Source organism: Engystomops pustulosus, chromosome 4 (genome assembly GCF_040894005.1).
Source record: "Engystomops pustulosus chromosome 4, aEngPut4.maternal, whole genome shotgun sequence".
NCBI classification, from domain to species: Eukaryota; Metazoa; Chordata; class Amphibia; order Anura; family Leptodactylidae; genus Engystomops; species Engystomops pustulosus.
Genome location: NC_092414.1, coordinates 109,035,052 through 109,058,501, shown reverse-complemented (window position 1 = coordinate 109,058,501; position 23,450 = coordinate 109,035,052). Strand labels below are relative to the sequence as shown.

The 23,450-nt window shown below is 42.3% G+C and overlaps 1 protein-coding gene and 1 long non-coding RNA gene across 5 annotated transcripts in view; one reads left to right on the top strand and one right to left on the bottom strand.

Moving 5' to 3' along the window:
- Window positions 1-389: 389 nt before the first annotated feature.
- LOC140126961 (uncharacterized) lies at window positions 390-19,570 on the bottom strand. Its single transcript, XR_011854934.1, has 3 exons — window positions 19,156-19,570; window positions 17,988-18,146; window positions 390-473 (listed from the first exon to the last, which is right to left on the bottom strand). It is a non-coding gene; the product is annotated as an uncharacterized lncRNA (long non-coding RNA).
- Window positions 19,149-23,450, top strand: part of ZNF800 (zinc finger protein 800) — a 27,209-nt gene continuing 22,907 nt past the window's right edge. Inside the window, exon 1 of one of the 4 annotated variants that reach the window (XM_072147037.1) lies at window positions 19,149-19,429. Coding sequence is in view for 1 of the 4 variants with exons in the window: in XM_072147040.1 (XP_072003141.1) it covers window positions 19,400-19,429 (30 nt within the window). In the remaining 3 variants the exon portion in view is untranslated. Of the gene's footprint in view, window positions 19,430-19,549; window positions 19,805-23,450 lie in introns of those variants that run through there. The other 3 variants (XM_072147040.1, XM_072147038.1, XM_072147041.1) reach the window with 3 other exon arrangements.

Sequence of the window (23,450 nt, the reverse complement as noted above, 5' to 3'; positions counted from 1 at the left end):
TATAATATATCATGAAATTTCCTCGAATAGCAGTCCGTGTCGCCAACTGGGGTCACGTGATACCAGTTTTGTGCATGGTTGCCAGTTTCCTTGTAGCGTGTCTTTCCGGTTGAAGTCCTGTATACAAATGCCTGTTGTTAAGAGGCGTGTTCGCACAGTTAAAGTCCTGTAAACAAATGTGCGTTGCCCAGTAACCTATAGTAGTCATATGACAGATCACGTGATTGTCATTTGGAGAATACAATTTGACTTCAGGAGCGGCCACAATATACGATGAGTCCCATCGACAGCGCAGCGGAGATTCCAGGTGGGGGTCGATGAAAAACCTCACAATGGCGTGGTGGGAGGAGCATGTTATCTACTCTCACGATAATCCATTTTTCGACTGTATTGAGTGGTATGGCAGGTACATCGACAAGATCTTGATCGTCTGGTGTGGGGATGTGCCTGCCATGAAAATCTTCGTCGATTATCTTAAAAAAAAAACAGTCATTTTGAGTTTCACGTTTGCCACCCATCCCAATGAAATTTAATTTCTAGATCTGCATCTTAAAGGGGTTAGCGGCAAAAACATCATCACGAAGACATATCGGAAACCCCTGGCAGGGAACACCATCTTACACGCCAAATCCCAACATCCCTCACATACTATTCGAGGCATACCAGTTGGTGAATTAACACGTGTTAGGAGAAATTGCAGTACCGATAGTCTATTTGAGACAGAGGCAGCACAGGTTTGTAGTAGACTAATAAGCAGGGGCTATCCTGAATGGTCCCTGAAAAGAGCTTATAAGAAAGCATCAATTAAAAACAGACAGTCACTCATACATGTTGAACAACATCAGATTCAGAACAATAAACATACAAAGACCTCTGTTTCTAGACATGTTCCTACACTAGTGCTCCAATTTAGCCCTCAGTTCAAGGATATCTCGGACATAGTACAATGCCATATCCCTTTATTAAAAGGCGATCCAACATTAGAACAGATCCTTAACAATGGGTGTAGGATCATTTCTAGAAGAGGCCAAAGTTTGGGGAATTTGCTCTCCCCTTCCTTGTATACCACACAATCAAGGTGTCTTACCTGCAATTTTGTCGCCAACAAAACTAAGTCGTGTACAAACAGTAATGGCCAAAAAAGTTTTCCCATCAAAAAACTGATCAACTGCAATACAGAAAATGTAGTGTACATCACACCATGCACTCAATGCAATCTAATGTATGTTGGACATACTACCTGTAAATTCAAAGTCCGGTTTACCGAGCATTTGCACGATATCTCGAACCCTTCCGGTTGTAATCTGTCTGGTGAATCCCAACACTTTGTCAGGGTACATAGGGGGGACACCAGTACACTAGTTACATTTGCCATTGAAAAAGTCAAAAGAAATATTAGGGGTGGCAATTTCGGAATACGTTTGGCCAGTAGGGAAGCATTTGGAGTTTTACATTGGAAACTTGCTCCCCACAAGGGCTTAATCGGAGACGAGAGCTAATGTACCACTATTAAATGTTGGTAAAACCCTCTTAGTTAATCACTATTGTTACATTGTTACACTGTTTCGATCAACCATTCTTATGCCGCAGGGTTCATGTTACCATACTGTTCATTGTATCCATTCTTGTCATTTTAAATTATTTTATTATTATTTTATTTTATATTGATTGCTTTTATTTATACACTTCTGTGTACGCCATTATTACTTCTAGATTCTTCGGTTCCCATTCACCCCACTGAATCACCTCGGCTGTGCCGCGTGGATTCCTGGTCTTCAGTAGGAGGCTCTCTCCGCCCGTCACATGTTCTTCGAGACCAGCGTCAACCCCCAACTGGAATCTCCGCTGCGCTGTTGATGGGACTCATCATATATGGTGGCAGCTCCTGATGTCAAATTGTATTCTTCAAATGACCATCACGTGATCTGTCACATGACTACTATGGGTTATTGGGCAACGCACCTTTGTTTACAGGACTTTAACTGTGCAATCACGCTGCTTAACAACAGGCATTTGTATACAGGACTTCAACTGGAAAGACACACTGCTACCATGCACAAAACTGGTATCACGTGACCCCATTTCTTCTCCGGCATGGCGACACGGACTGCTATTCGAGGAAATTTCATGATATATTATACAAGATGTGTGGCAATGTATTGATGTATTTATTTATTACTTTGTGTTATTTTTTCGCGTGATCCTCATTGTTAGTTTTATGCAATTGCTAGCAGGTTAAATGTATATCTAGTCAAATTAGAGGCGGTATCGGAAATGACGTATGGGTGAGGGGAGGTACAGAAAAGAAGGGGAGTGTATTTTCATTATAAATTGGAGGTGTATGACATTAAGTGTTAGCCATGAATAAGGACAGGTCTGCTGTCTAAAATGCGTAGGCTGGTGTCGTCCTTCTGAGTGGAAGTTTTTATTGCTATTTATGCATTGAATAAAGAAGTTATTGGAATTTGGATCCGGGCTGGACCGTGCTTTCTTTTCTGATAATATTACTGCATATCATACTGATTAGTGCACATTAATACATGGATAATATTACTGACCATCATAGTGATTAGTGCACATTTATACATGGATAATAGAAGTGCTCATCATGATGATTAGTACGCATTAAAATGTGGATCATAATAGTTCTGTTGTCCATAAATAGCATACACTGATACGCAGATCATAAAAGTTCTGTTGTCCATGAATAACGCACACTGATACACAGATCATTCAAGTTCTATTTCCATGAATAGCAAACAATGGTACGTGGATCCTTAAAGTGCTATTGTTAGTGAATAGTGTTGAATAGTATTTTGATCGTAAATGTGCTCGTCAGTAAACAGTGTGAAGAAACCTAGATCAAATGTTTGCATGCCATTTTCTTGGCCCGAATTTTATTTATGAGTTCTGCAGTAAGTTTATCATATGGATGGTTTTTGGTTACTACACAGCCAAACAATCGAGCTGCATCCACAATACAGATAGGCAGAATTGTCATATATCGATTCCTCTCTGGTGTAGCAGTTACTTCACTATGAGAGTCCAATGAAAGGTTAATATGATGCTGATGAGGACAAACATAAATGTCTTGGTTAAAATATCCAAAGGTTTTCAAAGATAAGTTCCTCATCCAGCTTTTCATTTTCCAAGGCCTACAACAGCCCCTGAGCTACAGAGATGAGTTTAGGGCTAGGGCTTTATAGTACATCAATGGGGCAGCATTAACCGTTTTAGGATGCAGTGTTTTTTCATTGATGTTTTGCTTTCCACCTTCAAAAGCTATAACTTTGTCATTTTCCATTTCCATTTACAGAGCTGTCTGAGGGCATATTTTCTGCGTAACAAATTTTATGTCTCAGTGACGTTATTTAATATTTCATGCCATGTACTGAGAAGCTGGAAAAAAATTCCAAATGTTGTGAAATTGGCAAAAAATGCATTCTCGTCACATTTTTGTGGTGCGGTAGGATCACGGGATACCAAATTTATATAGGTTTATTTATGTTTTAATACATTTAAAAAAATTAAAACAATGGAGCACATTTACTAAGAATGGTTCAAACTGCATTAAGTGTAGCTTGCCTGTGTATAATGCAAGGTGCGCCAGATTCATGACTTCTGGAGCCCGTTCTTCATTAATATGGCACTCCCTAAACTGGGGAGACAGAGTGCACAGCTTTTTTTTTGGTCTATCTTTTACATGGGTCGTGCAAAACACTTCTGTTAGATTGCATGTTAAATCTGATGCACGGTCCGACTGAGCACGGGAATGCCCCCTAATTTCTGTTGCATGATGCCTAGTGCAGCTGCGCCACAAAAGGGTCACGTACAACACATTTGTGGTGCAGACACTTCTTAAATACCTGTGCAAGCAGTTTCCACTAGATAGAATGTGCAAAGTCTGACAGAAAACTGGTGCAATGCTCTTAGTAAATGTGCCCCAATGTGTATAAAAAAAAAAAATTAATTTCGCCATCTTCTGATGCTAATAACTTTTTCATACTTTGCTGTAGGAAGCTGTTTATGCAGGTGAGCTGACATTTTCATTGCAACCATTTTGAGGACTGTGTAATCTTTTAATCATTTTTTTATATGATGTAATTGGTGTAAAAGTAGCTTTTCAGACATTTGGGCGCTATTTTCCATTAGGGGGTTCATCACCAGGAATTGTTTTTATACTTTGATAGATCAGGCATTTTGGGATTACCAAACATGTTTGTGATTTTTTACTGTTTATTTAGTTTAATATCAGTTCTAGGGAAAGGGGTGAATTTTTTTTTTTAACTATTCTTTAGACTCTCTTGGGTACTTTAACTCTAGATGGTCTGATTGTTCCAACCATATACTGCAATTCTACTGTAGTACAGTATATGGCGTTTTTTACACAGTATTCATTAGAATGTACCACTAATGAGTCTCCAGGTGCCATACGGCTGCAATCAGAGTGTTAATACTCGGGATTGGTGCTAGCACTGATTGATGGTACTAGTGGTGGGTGCTGTACATGTATGGTGCAGAGCGTGAGGAGGTTAATGTTTTCCGTCATTAGAAAAACAGATTTGGCCCTTGAATAGTGGTCATCCTCCATTGAGATCGTATCAAAGACTCAACATACCAACATTTTAAGGTAAACTCCATTAAATGATGCATGTGATGTCTGTAATGTCCAGGAGGGGAGCATTATTTTCTGTAACCGCCACTATGCCATCAATGTCAAATGAGAACACTATCACTCGTGCATTCTCTCATTTTTTTATCATGAACTCTAGTGGTAGAATCAAGAATATTGTTTTATAGTGTGGCAGGGTGGCCACCCATTATATATTGAAAAACAGAGGCCTTCCTCTCACTACCATAAGAGACGCAGTGGGAAAACCGGACCCTTCCTCTCACTGACATTAAAAAAGCAATGGGAAAAAAGGGCTTTTCCTCTCAGTGCATAAAAGACACAATAAGAAAAACTAAGCCCTCCTTCTCACACAATGAATAGGGGACATTTATATAAAGTGCCGGTGTCTGCACTGGCTTTGTTACCGACTTGTTGTCGGAAAGATACATTTCTGGTGCCCAGACCATTTTCTGTCTGTGGGACCAAAATCTGTCCTGTCCATAAATGTGTCCAACAGTCGGAGAACAGGCTGAACTCTGCCGTAGAGTGGAGCTGTGGAAATGCATCAGTGGATGATCTTGTCCCACAGCTCGTCAAGTTCGAATTAGATGCCAGAAGGACAGGCAGCAGGCATCCTAATGTGAGTGCAAAAGCATGTTTTTGTGCCCTTGGTAGACCAAATTTCTTTGGGTCTACCTTCCACCAGTTTACAGCGCCCAAAAATGGTTGCAACACACATTAATTGTGTCTGAGTTTCCACTACGCCAAAGCCACACCTCTTTTCAGAGAAGAGTCATACCATTTTTTCTAGAGCTGCCAGCTAATAAATAGGTCGGAAAGCAGAACATGTGGTGAGAGTGCCACAAAACTGGTGGAAGCGCCATAGTAGATGTCCCCCAATGGGTATTCAGATGACTTTTGGTCAATAAAAAGGGCAATAGCTCTGCAAAAATTGGGTTGTATAGTATATATTTTTGTAACAATTTTTTTGTAAAAAAAAAAATTGTGTTCTCCAAAAAGTTTATTTCAAAAAGTTTGCAGTGGAGTGTGTCATTATCCAGTACTAAATCGACTTGGGCTGAAAGACCACTCTGCCAGGAAACAGCCCTGAACAGTTTGGCCATAATGACCCTTGTTAAGTGTGGAGGAAAAAGAAATAAGCTTACAAACCTGAGAACAACATCCCAATTGTGAAACACAAAGGCAGAAGCATCATGTTGTGGTGGGACTGGAGCACAGCACAAAAAAGTGACATCCTGAGGAAAGAACATTGGGGCACATTTACTATAATAGCAGTGCAGACACTTCTTTAATACCTGTGCAAGCCGATTTAAGGTGCACAGTCCGCCAGAAATCATGAATCTATCGCTCCCGTGCACTGGCTCAACAGAGTTCACCATCTTTTTTGTGGTGCACCTTTAACATAGGGCGTGCGACACAATTTGCAGGTTAAATACGGTGCTCGGTCCAAATCAGTTGGACCAACCGATGGCACACCTCCTAATTTGTTTCGCATGGAGGCTAGCTCAGCGGCTCCACAAAAGGGTTGGGTGCGACACAATAGCAGTGCAGACACTTCTTTAATACCTGTGCAAGCCGATTTAGCCTAGATGAAGGTGCACAGTCCGATAAAAGTGTGGGGCAAAGCTGTTAGTAAATGTGCCCCATTTTGTGGCAAAACCGAAACAACAGCTCAAGACATCAGCCAGGAAATTAAAGCTTGATTGAAAATGGGTCTTCTAAATGGACAAAAGTGGCATACAGGCGGTTGGCCACTTTTCAGTAAATCTGTTCTATTAGACATGTCTGCACATTTGCCTCCCTATTAGACATGTCTCTGCACCTTTCCCTCTTTTGAGAGTTCCAGACTTTTTCTGTTCTCAACATGCCCTCTTCATATATACAGAACTCCCTATTTATCACTCCTTCAGTCTGTCCTAATGGTATCAACCACTGCCTCTTTCTCTCACAGTCCATCTCATTGAAAGACACAAGGAGAGAGCAGAAGGGAGTGCAGGATGAGTCATTATGCTCCTGCTGCAGGCTCCTCCTATTCATCAGTGCTCAGACATATACACAAAGAGCCACAGACAGCACTAAAGTAAGTAGCAGGAGTGCTGAATCACTTGAACATTCAGGGATTATTATTAAAGGGGTATTCCCATGAAGAAAACATTTTAAATATACACAGTATGGTAAAATAACATATTCTTTAATCAATGATATAAACAAAAATACAACTTTTCACAGATATGATTCTAACTTATCTCCATCAGTACTGATATTGTGTGTTTTGGTTGGAATGTGATACGACCATAAATCAAGTCTTGACCAGGGCTGTGGAGTCGGTAAGCCAAACCTCTGACTCCAACTCCTCAATATCCTGAACTTCGACTCCACCAAAATGGTCACCGACTCCACAGTCCTGTCTTCCTGGTCAATCAGTGCTTGAGATAAATGCTTTCCTTCCCAGTGGCTTATTCCTCTAATCTATAGTAAAGGAGCTTCACATTTCAGCATGTACATAAAGTGATACACACATTCATCTCAACTAAGTACTTCCATAACTCATGTAACATATCTGATGGAAGCGTTCATTGCAGCAGGAGGCCATGTAGTACAGAGTGCAGATGAGAAGTCCTCACTGCAATAGGATCCTCTCCTTGTACACTGGTTGTTTGCATTGAGGTCAGGACCCAGAGCACAGCGCCCGCAAGAGAGGACCCCAGAGTAGTAAGTACTTTTCAGCTGTCCTGTACTACTCCCAGGTCATCTCGAGCTCAGAGTTGCAAATAGTTTCTCCTTTACATTTTGATTTAATCCTTACGAGGGTGCGATACGGGCTGTCATCAATAAAACTAGAAAATATTGCACAGGATGCACAACTATCGAAAGGCACAATGTCCAGACTGCTTATTTTGTTCACGTGGAACCCCACCCTCAGGACACAATTAGTACAGAGCTTTTTCTTTACAGCATGATACAATTGGTTACAAAAATGTGTTCCAGTAGGGATCTACAAATAAGTCTTTTGCAATTTCAATATTCAAGCAAAGCTGATAAGAATGGGTGGTATTACACATGAAGTTAAATTATTCATTAATTGTAGGTCTACATTTGCTGTGTATGTGATATTCTGTCCATGTGACAGATATTACATAGGTAAAACAATTAGGGAACACCATAACTACAGGAAAAAAATGTCCACGTCTAATTGACCATGTGAGGGAAAGCCATAAATGACATCTTATGGTTTTCAAGATTGGAGAAAGTAGAATTGAATCCTTTGGGTGGAGATTGTTCTAAAATGTTGTTATGCTAGAAAGCTAAATTGATTATGGGCATTATGGGTCTGAATGCCCGAAAAAGTGTATTTCTATACGATTAATATTAGATACAACTTGGTTGTGTAATTGTATGAACATTGAGGGATAGATTTAGTATCTGATAATGGTCTAAAGTTATTCACCTAATCAGATTATTAGTGTGTATTATATAATATATATATGTAATATATGTAAGGTGAAGAGAGATTCTTAAATGTGATCAGAGCTAAAGACATTCGGGCTCATTTACTAAGGGTCCGAACGCTGCACTTTCGTCGGGTTTCCCGAATATTTCCATTTTGCACCGAATTGCCCCGGGTTTTTGGCGCACCCGATCGGATTGTGGTGCATCAGTGTCGGCTTGCACGCAACAGAAATCGGGGGGCATGGCCGTCGGACAATCCGACGGATTCGGAAAAAAATGCGGAATTTAAAAAACAAATGTGTCGCAAGATCAAGCACTCACATGCACCGGGAAGAAGGTGAACTTCGGCGGAACTTGGCACAGCAGCGACACCTGCGCATGATCTTAGTGAATCGCGGCAGACACGAATCCTCGTCGGACAACGCACCGCAGGATTGCTACAGGACCGGGTAAGTAAATCTGCCCCATTATTCGCCTTTATTTATTCATTCTTCCATACTGTTTTAGTTTTTACATATATCCTCCCCTGCTAACTTTGAGCTTATCGGCATACAGTAACTGTTTCTTTGTTATTGTAATGGTCACGTAACAAGCTTGTTCATAAGTGACTATTTATAAACATGCACATATACACACTGAGGATTTGCTTATTGGATTATATATTTGAATAATAAATGCTATCTGTTGTATTATATGTAAGTGACACTATTTGGTGTATTTTGTTTACCGTTTCCCTGGCAATGGGTATTTAACCTATACGGCCAGGTCTTGTAATGTCTGAGGCTTAAAAAAAATCTACTGCCACGATTGGAGCAAAAGCAGAAAAAAGTGAGTAAAATTGCAGTAAGGGATTAAAGGTTATCCTTTTAATTTTAGCATCACTGCTAGATCAAGATTTGAGGACTTTACTTTATGGGTAAACCTCTTTAAGGCAATAAGGGCACATGGGCAACTGTAAAAGAGTAGCTAAACCCACTAAGAATAACAAGTCAATATTTTGGAGTGGCCATCACTCCTATTTATTGGCAAAGCTGAAAACGCAGGTGAAAGCCAGGAAGCCTACAAATATGGCTCAGTAACACCATTTCTGTCATGGGGAAGGACCCTAATTCCCACCAACTACTGTGAGAAGCTTGTGGAAGGATATCCAAAATGTTTGACCCAAGTCATACTGTTTAAGGGCAATGGTACCAAATACTAAAGAAATATATGGAAACTTGACTTTGTCATAACAAAAAAATGCCTCAACGGCACATCCTCTGGAAACTGCTCAATCATGCTTCTATTTCAAATTTAAAAAAAAACACCCATTTCCCTCCTTGTTAAATAGACACATGACGGAGTGGTTTCCCCAGGGAGGGGGGAAATAGCTTCTCACTGGCCACTCCCATGGAGATTATTCTACAGAGAGAAAGGTAAACGTTCATCTAACTTTTGCTTTTATCGGAAAAAGACAGTTTTAATATAACATGTTGGCGATGTGCGCAATATTCTTTTTTGGGACATGGGGGGGTAACCACAGCACACCCCCTAGAGGAAGCGACGGCGAAACGCGCATCGGGGTGTTGTGGCGGTGGTCAGAATTACTACCTTTACAATTGTTGGCTGCTCATTACACCCTGGTGGGTAATACTATTGGTTATAGCCTGATTGTGTATATACTGGTGTTTGTAATTTTGGATGTATTTAACATGTACTGCATTATTTATGACCACCGCCACATCTTTTGTGGTTTTTATGTGTGTGTTTTTTAACCGTATGTTTTTTTGATGGCCGATTAAATAAAGTTACATTGGAATTCTGAATTAATTATGTTCAGTTACTGAGGCATTCTATATACTCCCATTGGTATTGCTTGTTTATTTGTTAGTAGTAGGACGAGTACATAGGGGACTGGGATATCTTATGTTGGTATTCATAACCAGAAAAAGGGCTCCTGATGACAGGTTCCATTTAAAAAGTCTCTCTCATTATTCTGGCATTTGGCAAACATAAATAATTTTTGTAATCCTAAGTGACCTAAAACTGGAAAAGTTTATTCTGTTTTGATTTCATAGTGATTAAAAACATGCATATGTGTCTTTTTATATAGTGTATGTAAACTTCTGTTTTAAACTGTATCTTGGGGAAATCATTTTAGATTCAGCTAAGAACATTTTGTCCTAGAATTGTTGTTTTCAGATATTTCATATGCTTATATTTTTCAAAAGTGCGCACTGCTTTGTGAAATGTAAAAAAATATTACATTTACCTACAGAAAACAACTGCTGTTCGAATCCATATTAATACATTGAGACGTGTGCAGCAACAGCATTAACTATTCTGAAAAACATGAGTTTGGTAAAACTATCTGCAGAAAAAATAAATCTTAATTATGACTAGGTTTTCATTAGAATATTCTGAATTACTTTGGGAAATTATGCATAATTTTACTCTATTTTACAAGGCTTAGAAAACATCTTTATGTACAATGTAAGAACACCGTGATAATCAAAATCAAGAAAGAGTGCAGTGTAAGAGATTCAGGTAGACAAACCAAAAATTTATAACGTAATTAATCAAAAGTGAGGTACATGGGGTGCGTGGCGAGTAACCGAGCTGGAAAGACATGCCGAAGTTGAGCTCCGCCATTGCCGGTGTATAATCCTTTCTTTATCCTGCACAGGCACCGAAGAGAAATAGCAGGGACTCGCCAGGAGTCTTGTCAGGGAGAAGGAGCAGACGGAACCACCAGCGTACCTAAGATTAACGCCAGACCGGAGGTCTGCAGTCAGTCTGCAGTCAGCCAGAGGGGTCGGCGAGACCACAATGAGCCACCGGCACCCGGGGGTGTGGTAGAGAGAGCCCTGATATGGCCAGGGGTACTGGCGCACGGTGGCCACGTATGGTGGCCATTTTCTCTGATGAAACAAGTAGCGGCTGCCCAGAGGAGATGACACCAAGCCGCAACTCCAGGGACACCCGGATATCTAGTCTCCAACATACAGCTGTAATTCCAGGTACAAAAGGGGCTTGTCATTGACGCTGCATCGAGAGGCTATAACAGGCGCCACAACACAATATAACCCCGCCCCCCCTCAGGTACCCCTCTCCTTCCAGCAATCCTTAGGGAGGCTCAGAATTCCTGAAGGGGCCAAGAAAAGGGAGCTCCTCCTCACAACCAGCACTCCAATTGAGAACCCATAAAGCTGGTACATTACCAGAGGGTTAAAGGGACCTGAAATAGCAAAGGAGGCAGGAGACATAAGACTTTGTTTTTTAATTTTAAGTATACTCTCACAGTCAAGCTCACCGCAACCATATCATCCTTCAGCAGCTGCAAACCAGTACAAATGAGCTGCAAGGTGACGGCATCGGTCCCTGACAGGCTGCGAGAATCGGCCAGGGGGGCTGATAGCTCTGCCAGCCCATTTTAACCCCTTAAGGACGCAGCCTGTTTGCAGGTTAAGGCTCGCAACTTTTTTTTGAAATTTGACCAGTGTCTCTTCCTGTGGTAATAACTTTTGAACATTGTTACTTATCAAAGCGATTCTGAGATTGTTTTTTCCCCACATGTTGTACTTCATTTTAGTGGTAAATTTTGGCTGATAAGTTTTGCGTTTATTTACAAAAAAAAGAAAAAAATGATGAATTTTTAGAAAAATTTGCCATTTTCGAAATTCAAAATCACCGCGTTTTCAGGCAGATAAATTTACCACCTAAATAACTTGCAGAATAACATTTCCCATTTGTCTACTTTACATTTTCATAATTTTTGAAATGTTTGGATAATTTATTTTGACGTCAGGCGGCCTACAAATCGAATAGCGATTTTCCGTATTTTCGGAATTGACTATTTTGGGGATAAATACTGTTTGAAATCAAATTTTACATATTTAGCAACAAAACCCCCTATATAACCAACCCATTTTCAAATCTGCACCCCTCAAGCTATCAGAAACAGCATTTACAAAGATTGTTAACCCCTTGAGATCTTCATAGTAATTGAATCAAAATGGCGGTGAAATTTAGAATGGTCAAATTTTGTCGGTTATACGTTCATTTAGCCCTAAAATTTACACATTTCCAAAAGATAAAAAGAGAAAACTCACCATAAAATTTGTTCCACAATTTCTCCTGAGTGCAGCGACCCCCCACACGTGGACATTACTTGTGTTATGGGGGCACAGCGAGGCACAGAAGGGAAGGAGCACCCTGCAGCTGCCAGGATTTTAGTTTTCTGGTTGCCCCCTTTTGAAGGCTATAAAATTTTCGCTTTTCCGTTATTGGGGTCATGTGATGGCATTTTTTTTGCGGGACGAGATGCTTTTTCCAGTGTTACCATTTTGGGGCTGGTATCACCTATTGTTGAAAATTTTGGAACTTTTTTTGAGGTCATGAGTAGAAAAGCATCAATTCTGTACTGGATTTTTTACTTTTTTTTTTTTCGTGTTCACCGTATAGCCTAATAATCATGTTATCTTTATTCTATGGGTCGATACGATTACGGGGATACCAGACATGAATATTTTTTCTTATGTTTTACTAAATTTGCCAAATAAAACCCTAATGTGGGGAAAAATCTATAATTTTTGCATCGCCGTCTTCCAAGTGGCATAACATTGTTACGTTTTTGGCTACAGAGCTGGTTGATGGCTTGTTTTTTGCGGGACATGTTGTTCTTTACAACAATATCATTCTGGAGTACATATGTTTTGTTGATCACTTTTTATTGCATTTTTAGTGGGATATAATAGGTAAAAATCATAATTTTTGGCGGGTTTTTGGCGTTTTTTTTTTACGGCGTTCATCATATGGGTTCAATAGTTATTCAGTTTTATTCTATGGATTGTTACGGACGCGGTGATACTATATATGTGGGGTTTGTGTTATGATTTAGACTTTTTTGAGCGTTATATGTCTCTTTATATGTTTTGGGGCTTATGGGCATTTTTAGTGATTTATAAAGTAATTTTTTATTGAAAAACATTATTTTGTACATTTTTTACATGATCCACCATGGGATATGAACAAGCAATCATCTGATTGCTTGTTCTTGATAATACTCTGCAATACTAATGTATTGCAGGGTATTATCAGTGCCAGCCTATGCAGATGCATAGGCTGACACTTTGCCTTTAAGATGACGTCACAGACGCCATCTTAAAGGTAAACCCTCCAGGCTTTTCTGGGGTCCCGATCGGACCCCAGAGGAGCCAAAACAGCGATCGGCCCCCCCGAAAACGGTGCGGGGGGGCCGATCGTGGGGTAAAGACCCCCAGAAGGCAGGTTAAATGCCGCGGTCGCGTTGACCGCGGCATTTAACGGGTTAAACACCCGCGATCGGAGCCCACTCCGACCGCGGGTGTTAGCCGGGGATGTCAGCGGTAAATTACCGCTGAAATCCCGCGGCTAACGATGCCGGTTCGGCTGCTATACAGCGCTGAACCGGCATCGGCTCTGCGCAGTACAGCTACGGCGCAGAGCGCTAAGGTGTTAAAGGTCCCAACAGTAATTGACTTCAGCCAAACAGAAAGCCCCAGACCCAAAACAAGAGCCCACATTGAGACAAGTCACAGCTCAGTTACTGGAGGCCATCCAAGCAGGGACTGCATCTCTGACTGTGAAAATCGAGGAGGTCAAAGTAGATATTAGCCTTTTGAGACATGCTATGCAAAATCTAAGAGGCAGAGTGGGTGAGGCCGAAGAGCAGGTGTCTCAGCTAGAAGACACAGAGGCAACGCTTCCAAACAGAATCACGGAGCTGTAGAGAGTGGCCAACCTATGAGTTCAAAGGGTGGATGACCTGGAGAACAGGCTCTACCAAAATAACCTTAGGATAATTGGCGTCCCAGAGATAACAGAGGAAAGAGACCCTTGTATATTCATTGAGCAATGGCTACGTGATACTCTGCGGGAGGCAAACTTCTCAACAGCGTTTGCGGTGGAGAGGGCCCACCCTGTCCTAGCATAGCCTCCCCGCCTGGGACAGCATAGCCTCCCTGCCTGGGACATCTACTCAACGTGGCGCTAGTCCCAGATTATTCAGCGGCTCTTCAGAAAATTTGTTCCACGTTCCAGCAGGTCAAGAAGCATCTAAGCGAAGCCTCAATCCAGTACACCATGGCATACCCAGCAAGATTACGTGTGAAGATTACGTGTGATACACAGAGAGCAGACCCTGTTCTTCTTGTCACCAAAAGAAGCAGAAGACTGGCTGAACCAGCTTCCGAGATCTTAGTATCCTTTACACTGTAAAGTTCCTTAATAAGATCTTCAATTTAGCTTTTTCTCCCTATAGGTAAGGACACTTGGTGGACTTTTTACTGTATTTCGGATGATTACGTTTCTAACGCCCACCTTTATGTCCGGATACCAAATGCCCTACCAGGAGACAGGTGGGCTTCTTTGATGTACTCCCCATGCTATGTCCTTTCCACTGTAGGGGAAGATGCGGTGCCCATGCCACATACAAATCACAGGCATTGATGCAATAATTTAGCTAGTGGTTATACCTACCACTTAGCATCTCCTACGGGTGACTACCCAGGCAGATCTAACTACCAACGTTTTCTAAATAGAGCGCCACGAATCACCTACAAATATGAATAGAAGGGCTACTAGACCCATTATCCCAGTAGAGGCGGGTAGAGATACCCTTGAGTTGTTATACGAATACCAAATTGTTAAACGTGTTTTTGTTATATTTATAACTTAGAAGTCCAATGGCACACTGGGGTCCTGGAGGTAGGGGGTCAGCTTAATCTGTTATCTACCAATCTCCTCGAGCATCAATATCTATAAACTTGCTACTTTTCCCTTTACAAAGGCATAGGCGTGGGAAATAAAGAGGACAGCACAATACGCAGATGACCTACTGTTATTCATGGCAGAGCCCAAACATTCTTTAACTATTGCGATGGGAAACATACTGTAGAGAAATTTTGCGAGTTCTCAGGCCTTCGCACCAACTGGTCCAAGTCCTCCCTCACACCATTATCCGACAAAATTAGCCTGGTCGAGGGTGACTTTATGCTGGAATTCCCTATAACATTTACCTTTAAATATTTGTGGATCATTCAGGGCTAAGTTGAGTCTACCAACCCTGAAAAGGCCAAAGCACGAAGCAGGAGCGGCCCTCCCACACTTGAGTCTGTACTATTTAGCGGGCCAACTAAATGCATTAGGAACTGGCTACTGTGCACGCCTCTACCCACTTCAGATTACCAACTGGCACACTATTTAGAACTAGATAAACTATGGCCAGTCCTAGAAGCTTCCTGCACATACGCCAAACATTTACTACCCGCTTACAGATTAGCCAGAGTGGTTATTATACTTGATATATATTATACTTGAGACCCCTTTGTGGTGTAATTCAGGGCTGCATGAAATATCTAAAATGCCAGAATTGGCGGCATAGGAGCAATTTGGTATCCTCACACTAGCAGACCTGTATGACAACTCTAATCTCAAATCCTTTAAACAACTCTAGACCATTCATGATATTCCCAGTTATATATTCTACCAGTACCTTCAATTAAGACATGCCCTCTCCTCACAGTTCAAACCCCGCCAAGGTTTTCACCAGCTATCCCCTAATCGGTGTTTTCAGATCCCAGGGACCTCAGGACCTTATTTCTATGCTCTACTCACATCTGATTACAGCAAAAAAAGAGCATCAAAATGTCCCAGCCCTACATACGTGGAAGACATTAGTGTGTGTGTGTGTGAGTGGGGGGGGGGGGGGCTTCCACCCTCTCTCTGCCAATAATAAAATTATACAACTTTTTTTTTACCCACCAGTGCAATCTTACCCCAGCAAGATTACATAAAATGTGATCTCCATAATAAATGCATCCCCAAAATGCATCTGCTGCAGAGGGGAGCCAATCCTTCTGACACCTTAGGTATGCTTTCTGGGGATATTAGACAAGGAGGTATAGCAACACCATATGAGATTTTGAGGGAATCCCTTTTGTTGGTAAGGAAGACATTTGCATTACGGTGAATGGCTCCGCGTCCCCTGTCCTTTTCCATGTGGAAAACAACCAGTAAACACCAATCCATCTAAACCGTGTGGCATACAAAAGAAGAGAATGCCCGGATAAATTTCAAAAGGTCTAGAGAGGGTGGTGTGATTCACCCTTAACAAAATACTCAGTTGCCTCCTTCACTAGTCAAATGAGCACTATGGAACAATAGGGACCTGCTGATTGCCGATTAATACATAAAAGTTCATGTCCTAAGTGATGTCCTATTAGACAGGTACATCATCACAATCTGGGTGGCAGCTACCGGTGATAGCTTACAACAATGTAGAAGTCCTGTGGGACATTAGACAAGCCAGTGTGACTCTAATCCGCCCCTGTGACTCTTTAGGTAATTTGTGTTATGTCTAATCTCCCAGAAATCCTTATGCTTATAAAATTGAATGATTTAAACATAAATGAACAATGAATGCCTATTAATCTCATACAAATATTGACCATTAAGTCAATTAAGATTAAAGTTTGTCTGAATTTTCTTATTTCACATAGGACTTTATTGTACCATTGTCCTTATTGTACCATATTTTTAAAAACTACTGTTCAGTAGTGACAAAACGTGTATGGTTAGTTCTGCAAAACAACAATTTATCAGACAATCATTTGTACAGAGGTTGTTGAACAATCAGTCTACTTCTAGCTATTGTGTATGGCTAACATCAGAAAAAAACATATACCGTATATACTCGGGTATAAGCCAACCTGAATATAAGCAGAGGTACCTAATTCTACCTCAAAAAAACTGGGAAAACCTATTGACTTAAGTATAAGTCTAGGGTGGGAAATGCATGCCCCCCAGTAAATAACAAGTCAGCTTCCTGCCCCAGTATATAGCTAGCTAGCCTCCTACCTCCCAGTATATAGCTAGCCAGTCTACTGCCCCTCAGTATATAGCTATCCAGCCTCCTGCCCCCCAGTATATAGCTAGTTAGCCTCCTGCCCCCCAGTATATAGCTAACCAGCCTTCTACCTCCCAGTATATAGCTAGCCAGCATCCTGTCCCCCCAGTATATAGCTAGCCAGCCTCCTGCCCCCAGTATATAGCTAGCCTACTGCCCCCCAGTATATAACTAGCTAGCATCCTGCCCCCCAGTATATAGCTAGTTAGCCTCCTGCCCCCCAGTATATAGCTAGTTAGCCTCCTGCCCCCCAGTATATAGCTAACCAGTCTACTACCACTCAGTATAAACCTGCCCCACTATATAGCCAGCTAGCACATGCCCCCTAGTATATAGCCCGCCAGCCCATTCCCCCCAGTATATAGCTAGCTAGCCCATACACCTACAGTGGTGGGTAACCTATGGCACTGGTGCCAGAGGTGGCACTCAGAGCCCTTTCTGTGGGCACCCAGGCCATCACCAGAGATGACTCCACGTATCTTCCTGCAGTCCCAGACAGTCTAGGACTTGCTAAGCACGGAGCTATTTTATGGTGACAGAGCTACCTGGGACTACTGGGGGAATGGGAAGATGTGGACAGATCTGGATTTATCATTGTATCTCCTGCTCCGGCCCTGACAATTCTTCCTCTTTATGTGACCCTGGAGCGAAGCTACAATGATCATCCAAATTTCTTCTATTTTATGCTTTATTGGTGTCCTCAGGGTGCTGATATAAATGAAAGCTGTGACAGAGAAGGGAGTGTAAATCACAAATTTGCGATAATCACATTTTGCGATAAATAAGTGGGTCTTGGTTGTAGTTTGGGCACTCGGTCTCTAAAAGGTTCGCCATCACTGCCCTAGTATATCGCCATCCAGCCCCCAGCCAGTCCTTAGTATATAGACAGCCACCAGCATATAGCCAGCCAGCCCGTCACCAGTATATATAGCAAGCCCCCAGGATGCCTAGCGCTTAAAAAATAAAGTCAAAACTCACCTTTACGACACCCACAGGTCCTCTTCTTACTTCCCAGAGCAGCGAGTTCACACTCTGACGTCAGCCAACGTTTTTGACACATGTATAAGTTTGAGTTTTCAGCACATTTTTTGTTCCCGTGAAATTCGGCTTACACTAGAGTATATACGGTAAGGCCATCTACAAATAAAGGGTAATATAAAGGCTTCATATGATCAGGAAAACTGAAATGAACACCTTTAATATATGTGATATTACATTTCTAAATTTGACTGTATCACGACATTAAATGTGTTTAAAAGTGTTTTTTGTTTTAACCCTTACAGGACTCAGCCCTTTTTCATTTTTGCATTTCTGTCTTTTGCTCCCCTCCTTCTAAAAGTCACAACTTTTTTATTTTCCTGTTTAGAGATGTATGAGGTGCAGGACAACGTGTACTAGTGGGTCATTTAGTACTCCATGCAATGTAGATTTCACCCAAATGAGGTGAAATTGACAAAAAGATTGCATTTGCAGCGGTTTCTTGTCGGCTCTGTTTTTACCTTCTCTGTGTGGTCCAAGTGACTCCTCTCCTTTATTCTTTGTGTCAGTAAGATCATGGAGATTTTATTATGTTTTAGTAGGTTTAAAAAAAAAATCAATAATTTGTACAAAAAATAAACATGGCTGTTTCGCTGTTTTCAGACACCCATAACTTTTTTGTTATGGGTGCCACCCCCCTTCATGCCCACCTAGCCCAGAGTTGCTGCATTTGTGGGAGGAGAATTGAAAACCTGTACAAGCCCTGATGACTGTCCTCCCAAGGAATCTTTGTATTTCCGTAGCCTAACTCCTCTGCCCACATTTATGCTGGTGCCAAGGTATATCATTTGTAAAACATGACATTTGGCTGTAAGCATACAGTCCCTGTGCCCCAATATCACAATATGTGAGGAAGGAATGGGCAATGCTTAGTTGTGCCAAGCGTTAAAGTATGGTAAAATGTTTGGACATGGTATTATTCACTTCCATTAAAGGTCAGACTGGAAGTGATACTTCTCTTTTTATGAGCCAACCACTTGCCCTGACAGAGGGATTCCAGGTTGCCCTGTTGGGAATGGTGGGCTCCCTGATAATGTATGGCTGGCAGGGGCACTTCTCAGTGCTGAGGGATGACTGCAGCTGTAGTAGCGCCTCGGCGCGCAGTTACCGGCCGGTGAGGGCGTACGGCCAGTAGCCGCTTCTCGCCGCCTGGCACTAGAGCTGGCAGTCTGTGCCCCCTCATATTCCCGTCGGTGGAGATCTCGGAGCCTTGGTCCCCTGGCCGGGCGCCGCTTGATGACGCGCTGTCTCCTCCTCCTCTGCCCTGGAGAGCCTGCTGGCTGGCGGGGCGTTGCGCACGGTGAGAGCGCGTCGTCCGGTGGCTGTGTCTCGGTTGCGCTCTGGTGTGAGCCATGTTCCGGAGTCCATCTGCCGAGCCTGAGGTAATAACAATAACCGCGCGTTCCTGCAGGCGCCCTTGCCGCGCGCCCCTTTCCCCGTGCGGCCGCTTCCTGCGCCTGATGCGTCTCGGCGCGCTCTGCCTGCCTGGCCTGCCATGGATGTAGCGGTGGCGCAGACCCCCAGTGAGGCCCCCCTGTCCTGTGCTGTGTGGGCAGTACGGCGCCCAGTACAGTACTATGTGCACCTGCTGACCCGGCTGCCCACCTCAGTCCCGGGCTCCCTGAAATGGCACCGCTTGGGTTCCCTGCTGCCTGTGCCACTTGTCACGCACACGGGAGGAGGGCACGGAGCGGGGCTGCTGTGCGCCTCTGTGGCCTGGTAACGACCCCTGTGCCCTACCCCGTCCGCACAAAGAGGTAGGTATGAGCAGAGTGGCCGGGGGAGCCGGGTGCAGGGCGGCTCTCCACTGCCGTGTGCGCAATGCTAGCGGCCTGGAGCGCATGATCAGCTCCATAGTGCGCCATCCCCTACTATTGTACTGCAGCCTCACTGCTCACTGACAACCTCCATGGATGGAGCCATCTCCTCCCATAATAAAAAGTTCTGAAACTTTGTACATTTTTCACTTTCTCCCCCTTTTTTAAGATCTATTAGTGCAAAGACAAACACATCCAGACTGGAATCCCACAGAGCTCTAGTAGCTGTCACTGCTGTAAGGCTGCATTCACATCTTCTGTATTGATTGCGTTTCAAAACAGAATCCAAACGGAACAGGGAGGGATTCTGCCTGGATGCATATGCGTTTCAGCATAAACGCATGCAATCGGTAATGTGCATCCGGTTATTTCACATGTAAACAATTCAGAACGGAAACTTATGTGCGATCAGGCAGAGCCCCATCCACATGCATTTGCATTGCATTTCTAAATACAATGCATGAACATGTAAATGCAGCATGCAGCAAGGACCACTTCTCATCTGCGTTCACATTTGTGTTTAGCATCTTCTGTTTTTTTTTAACATGAATTACAGATGACTAACAATACTTTTTCCCTTATTAATTTTGATGGATTTGTAATGACGTCCTTGAAGGGGTTATCCCAGTTTACTAATAATTTAGGACAGGGCTAGGGTGGGCTAATTGAAAATAATAAGCACATATTTACCACCTCCATATTTATGTCCCGCGACGTGGGCAATCTGATCTGTGCGCCGGTTTGATTACAAGGGGGCACGGGCCGCCGGCCATCCGACACCATCTCCCAGCGCTTACAATGTGGAGAGACAGGGACGGTGTCTGTGTAAACACAGGGGCATGGATCAGATGGACGCGGCATGGGACATTAGCGACGCCGGAGGAGGTAAGTACACATTTATTATTTTTAAATAGCCAGCCAGGCCTTAAATTATTAGTTAACTCGGATAACCCCTTTAAGTATCCATTTTAACATCTTTTGAGCCCTCTGTTTGAATAATTGGATGCAAATTGCTTTACCATTATTTTTTTCCATCTGAAGTAACGGCAGGCTAATGGAATACTCCTTTCCATCTTATTTTTTAACATTTTCTATGTATGACAGACTGTGTATATATTCATATGAGTTTGCACCATCATTTAAGGGGGTTTTCCACTTTCAGCAAATAATTGATACGGATTGTGTTTTAACTCCTTAACGACCAGGAGTTTTTTGCGTTTTCATTTTTCACTCCCCACCTTCAAAAATCCATAACTGTGTGAGGGCTTGTTTTCTGCGTAATAAATTGCACTTCATAGTGATGGTATTTAATATTCCATACCATGTACTGGAAAGCAGGAAAAAAAATTCCAATTGCAGTGAAATTGGTGAAAAAATGCATTTGCACCATTTCCTTATGGGCTTGGATTTTACAGCTTTCATTGTGCGCCCCAAATAACATGTCTACTTCATTCTTTGGGTCGGTGCAATCACAGGGATACCAAATTTGTATAGGTTTTATAATGTTTTCATACATTTACAAAAATGAAAACCTCATGTACAAAAAAAATTATAACTACGGCAACGAGCCAAGCCAATATGGTGCCGCCCGCACTGATCGCTCATGTTACCGGTGGGTGTTTAGTGCAATATGCAGCAATGGCTCTCCAGCTATGGAGAGAGATTAGCCCATGATCCCTCTCCAAATACTTGCAGCTGACAAGTAACGTTACCATACATCTTGCGTTGTTAAGAAGTTATATAATTTTCCAATATACGTTCTGTATCAATTCCTCATGGTTTTCTAGATCTTTGCTTGCTGTTTTTCTATAGAAAATTTCTATGTTTACTTCCACTTGATAGAAATTTGTCCATGGGCAAGCGATGGAGATGTAAGTGCTGTTATTTTCACTCTGATGATACCTTTCTGTGATACCAACGGCTCGGGCAACTGCCTGTCCATCATGTGACCATGGACAGATTTGTATGCAATGTAAGTAACATAAAAGCTTTCTTTAGCAGGACAGCAAGCAGAGGTCTTGAAAATCAGGAGGAATTGATACAGAAAGTATATTGGAAAATTGTGAAACTTCCCACTACACAATCAAAATCAATTATTTTCTGAAAGTGGATAACCCTTTTAATGCATCCTTTTTATTATAGAGTTTCAATGCTACCTCCTGTGGTCAAAGCAGAGGAATAAATGAAAATGGATGGATATGAAATAATAAAAAATGGAAATTAACTTATACTAACCGAAAGCAAGGTGTCTGCTTTAAAACTTACCTGTTAAAGGGAACCTACCACCACGAATCTACCTATAAAGGTAGATCGGGTGGTAGGTGGATGTAAGGGACGTGAGGATAGCTGTTTCTAGAGCTAATCCTCACGTCCCCGCTAACTTTTGGTACACTTTATTGAGCTAATATGTAAATTTCGTTATGCGGCTACTCCACACCCCAGTAGCCACATTACTCCTCCTACCCTGTTGCGTGTGGCCGCAGCTACGAGGAGCTGCACGCAACAGGGTAGGAGGAGTAATGCGGCTACTGGGGCGTGGAGTAGCCGCGCTGTGTAGCCTCGTGCCGGCTACTCCACGCCCCAGTAGCCGCATAACAAAATTTACATATTAGCTCAATAAAGTGTACCAAAAGTTAGCGGGGACGTGAGGATTAGCTCTAAAAAGAGCTATCCTCACGTCCCTTACATCCACCTACCACCCGATCTACCTTTTATAGGTAGATTCGTGGTGGTAGGTTCTCTTTAAAACCACCTGTTAAAAAGCAAAAAAAATACTTTTCTGTTTATGGATCTGTCTAGACATCTGTTTATATTACAATGTGGAAAAACTTAACGGCAGACGGACCCTGACCTGATGCTCGAAACATCAATGTGGGGCTACCCTTATCTTTGAGGACCCCAAGCAATTGCCTGGGTTACTTTGTGGGTAAATATGCATGTGCATAATACACTTTTAATATTTTGACTTCCTGAGTACGGTATATTTAGAATTTCCACCTGGCTTGCTTTTTAAGTCAGATTCCTTCAAGGTTTTACAGATCCTTTCACAAGAGCTCTGTGCTTTTAAACTATTATCATATAGAGACCGTAGAGAGGAGGGCTGTCTCAGTAAAGTAACAGGGTGCTCACCAATTACTGTGTGAACGCCTATTAAATTTTCAATGGTTTATTGAAGAAAATCTGCCACTTTGAAAATGCTGATTTAAACCAAGCATACCTGCTGCTAGCTGAGTCTACGCTGACGCTACGCTGATCTGTTCTTGATAATCTGATAAACCTTGAGGGGCACTTACTATGGTCTTTCTGCCAGTTTTGTGGCGCTCTCACCACATATTCTGCTCTCCGACCTATTTATTAGCTGACGGTGACAAAAAAAGGGGCGTGGCTTTGGCGCTATGTGTCACAGCCATTTTTGGGCGCTGTAAACTGGTGGAAAGTAGACCAAAAGAAATTTAGTCTAGCAGGAACACAAAACAGTGCTATTGCGCTGTTGCCTGTTCTCCGACTGTTAGACTCCTTTCTGGTGCTCGGGACAAATTTTGGTCCCAGGGACAGAATGGTCTCAGCGCCAGAAATGTATCTGCAC